At 46.6% G+C, this 3,667-nt stretch overlaps 1 protein-coding gene across 1 annotated transcript in view; it reads left to right on the top strand.

Moving 5' to 3' along the window:
* F2RL1 (F2R like trypsin receptor 1) overlaps positions 1-3,238 on the top strand; it is a 26,172-nt gene extending 22,934 nt beyond the window's left edge. Inside the window, exon 2 of the mRNA XM_032157010.1 lies at positions 625-3,238. Within this exon, the coding sequence (XP_032012901.1) occupies positions 625-1,736 (1,112 nt within the window). The 3' untranslated portion in view covers positions 1,737-3,238. The remainder of the gene's footprint in view (positions 1-624) is intronic.
* The last annotated feature ends 429 nt before the right edge of the window (positions 3,239-3,667 follow it).

Genomic DNA, 3,667 nt, shown 5'->3' with positions numbered 1-3,667 from the left:
CGGGCAGAGGCGCTCCTCACCTCCCAGACGATGGGTGGCCGGGCAGAAGCGCTCCTCACTTCCCAGATGGGGAGGCCGGGCAGAGGGGCGGCCAGGCAGAGACGCTCCCTACCTCCCAGACGGGGCGGCGGCCGGGCAGGGGCTGCAATCCCATCACCCTGGTAGGCCAAGGCAGGCGGCTGGGAGGCAGAGGCTGCCGCGAGCCCAGACCATGCCACCGCACTCCAGCCCGGGCAACACCGAGCACCGGGTGAGCGAGACTCCGTCTGTAGTCCCAGCACCCCGGGAGGCCGAGGCGGGCAGAGCGTTCGGGGTCAGGAGCTGGTGACTAGCGTGGCCAAGATGGTGAACGCGCGCCGGCAGGCAAAGGAGAAAAAACAGGCAGCGGTGGCGCGCGCCGGCAGTCCCAGGCAGTCCGCGGCGCGGGGCAGCAGCGAGACGAGGAGATTGCTGCCCGGGCCACAGAGGGAAAGAGAAGAAAGAAAGAAAGAAAGAAAGAGAGAAAGAGAGAAGGAGAGAAAGAGAGAAAAGAAAGAAAGCTGAATGTACTTTCATTTGAACAAACCAGTGTTGCTGCTGAAACATTTATTTCTGTAATGACCCTAGTCTTCCTTTCTTGTACAGGAACCAATAGATCCTCTAAAGGAAGAAGTCTTATTGGTAGGGTTGATGGCACATCTCACGTCACTGGAAAAGGAGTTACAGTTGAAACAGTCTTCTCTGTGGATGAGTTTTCTGCATCTGTCCTCACTGGAAAACTGACCACTGTCTTCCTTCCAATCGTCTACACGATTGTGTTTGTGGTGGGTTTGCCAAGTAATGGCATGGCCTTGTGGGTCTTTCTTTTCCGAACTAAGAAGAAGCACCCTGCTGTGATTTACATGGCCAATCTGGCCTTGGCTGACCTCCTCTCTGTCATCTGGTTCCCCTTGAAGATTGCCTATCACATACATGGCAACAACTGGATTTATGGGGAAGCTCTTTGTAATGTGCTTATTGGCTTTTTCTATGGCAATATGTACTGTTCCATTCTCTTCATGACCTGCCTCAGTGTGCAAAGGTATTGGGTCATCGTGAACCCCATGGGGCACTCCAGGAAGAAGGCAAACATTGCCATTGGCATCTCCCTGGCAATATGGCTGCTGATTCTGCTGGTCACCATCCCCTTGTATGTCGTGAAGCAGACCATCTTCATTCCAGCCCTGAACATCACGACCTGTCATGATGTTTTGCCTGAGCAGCTCTTGGTGGGAGACATGTTCAATTACTTCCTCTCTCTGGCCATTGGGGTCTTTCTGTTCCCAGCCTTCCTCACAGCCTCTGCCTATGTGCTGATGATCAGAATGCTGCGATCTTCTGCCATGGATGAAAACTCAGAGAAGAAAAGGAAGAGGGCCATCAAACTCATTGTCACTGTCCTGGCCATGTACCTGATCTGCTTCACTCCTAGTAACCTTTTGCTTGTGGTGCATTATTTTCTGATTAAGAGCCGGGGCCAGAGCCGTGTCTATGCCCTGTACATTGTAGCCCTCTGCCTCTCTACCCTCAACAGCTGCATCGACCCCTTTGTCTATTACTTTGTTTCACATGATTTCAGGGATCATGCAAAGAACGCTCTCCTTTGCCGAAGTGTCCGCACTGTAAAGCAGATGCAAGTATCCCTCACTTCAAAGAAACCCTCCAGGACATCCAGCTCTTACTCTTCAAGTTCAACCACTGTTAAGACCTCCTATTGAGTTTTCCAGGTCCTCAGATGGGAATTGCACAGTAGGATGTGGAACCTGTTTAATGTTATGGGGACGTGTCTGTTATTTCCTAACCAAAAAAGTCTCACCACATACCATGTGGATGCAGCACCTCTTAGGATTGCTAGGAGCTTGCCTGTTTGCATGAGAAAAGTAGTCCCCCAAATTAGCATCAGTGTCTGTTTCAGAATTTCTGTACTCAGATGACCCCAGAAATTGAACCAATAGAAGCAGACTTTTCAGAAGATGATGAAGACAGAAACCCAGTAACTTGCCAAAAGTAGACTTGGTGTGAAGACTCACTTCTCAGCTGAAATTATATATATATACACATATATATATGTTTTACGTCTGGGATCGTGATAGACTTGTTAGGGCTTCAAGGCCCTCAGAGATGATCAGTCCAATTGAACGACCTTACAGATGAGGAAACCAAGATAAATGAGCTGCCAGAATCAGGTTTCCAATCAACAGCAGTGAGTTGGGATTGGACAGTAGAATTTCAATGTCCAGTGAGTGAGGTTCTTGTACCACTTCATCAAAATCGTGGATCTTGGCTGGGTGCAGTGCCTCACGCCTGTAATCCCAGCACTTTGGGAGGCCAAGGCAGGCAGATCACTTGAGGTCAGGAGTTCAAGACCAGCCTGGCCATCATGGCGAAACCTCGTCTGTACTAAAAATACAAAAGTTAACCAGGTGTGTGGTGCACGTCTGTAATCCCAGTTACTCAGGAGGCTGAGGCACAATAATTGAGTATCACTTTAACTCAGGAGGCAGAGGTTGCAGTGAGCCGAGATCGCACCACTGCACTCCAGCTTGGGTGATAAAATAAAATACTCGTGGATCTTGTTCAAAATGCAGATTCCTCAGATTGAATAATGAGAGCTCAGACTGGGAACAGGGCCCAGGAATCTGTGTGGTACAAACCTGCATGATGTTAATGCACACAGAGATTTGAGAACCATTGTTCTGAATGCTGCTTCCATTTGACAAAGTGCTGTGATAATTTTTGAAAAGAGAAGCAAACAATGGTGTCTCTTTTATGTTCAGCTTATAATGAAATCTGTTTGTTGACGTATTAGGACTTTGAATTATTTCTTTATTAACCCTCTGAGTTTTTGTATGTATTATTATTCAAGAAAAACACAATCATGATTTTAAACGTGTAAATACAAATTTTATGACTTCAGTGAAATTTTCGGGTAGTCTGAGTAATAGATTGTTTTGCCACTTAGAATAGCATTTACCACTTAGTATTTTAAAAAATAATTGTTGGAGTATTTATTGTCAGTTTTGTTCACTTGTTATCTAATACAAAATTATAAAGCCTTCAGAGGGTTTGGACCACATCTCTTTGGAAAGTAGTTTACAACATATTTAAGAGATACTTGATGCCAAAATGACTTTATACAACGATTGTATTTGTGACTTTTAAAAATAATTATTTTATTGTGTAATTGATTTATAAATAACAAAATTTTTTTTACAACTTATTTCTGAGTTGTGCGTTTGTTTTGAGGGAGGGAGTGAGAGAAGGCATGCAACAGCTTCACCCCTCTAAAAGTAAATGACGGACACTCACACCAAACTCTGTGACAACTGTTTTTCATTTAAAAATGTTTTAGAGGCTGGGCGCAGTGGCTTACGCGTGTAATCCCAGCACTTTTGGGAGGCCGAGGTGGGTAGATCACCCGAGGTCAGGAGTTCAAGACCAGCCTGGCCAACATGGCAAGACCCTGTCTCTACTAAAAATACGAAAATTAGCTGGGCGTGGTGGTGGACGCCTGTAATCCCAGCTACTCGGGAGGCTGAGGCAGGAGAATCGCTTGAACCCGGGAGGCTGAGGTTGCGGCAAGCCAAGATCATGGCATTGCACTCCAGCCTGGGCAACAAGAGCGAAACTCCATCTCAAAAAAAAGAAA

Source organism: Hylobates moloch, unplaced genomic scaffold, assembly GCF_009828535.3.
Source record: "Hylobates moloch isolate HMO894 unplaced genomic scaffold, HMol_V3 SCAFFOLD_6, whole genome shotgun sequence".
NCBI lineage: Eukaryota > Metazoa > Chordata > Mammalia > Primates > Hylobatidae > Hylobates > Hylobates moloch.
The sequence above is the reverse complement of the archived record's forward strand: the minus strand, read 5'-3'. Positions and strand labels throughout refer to the sequence as shown.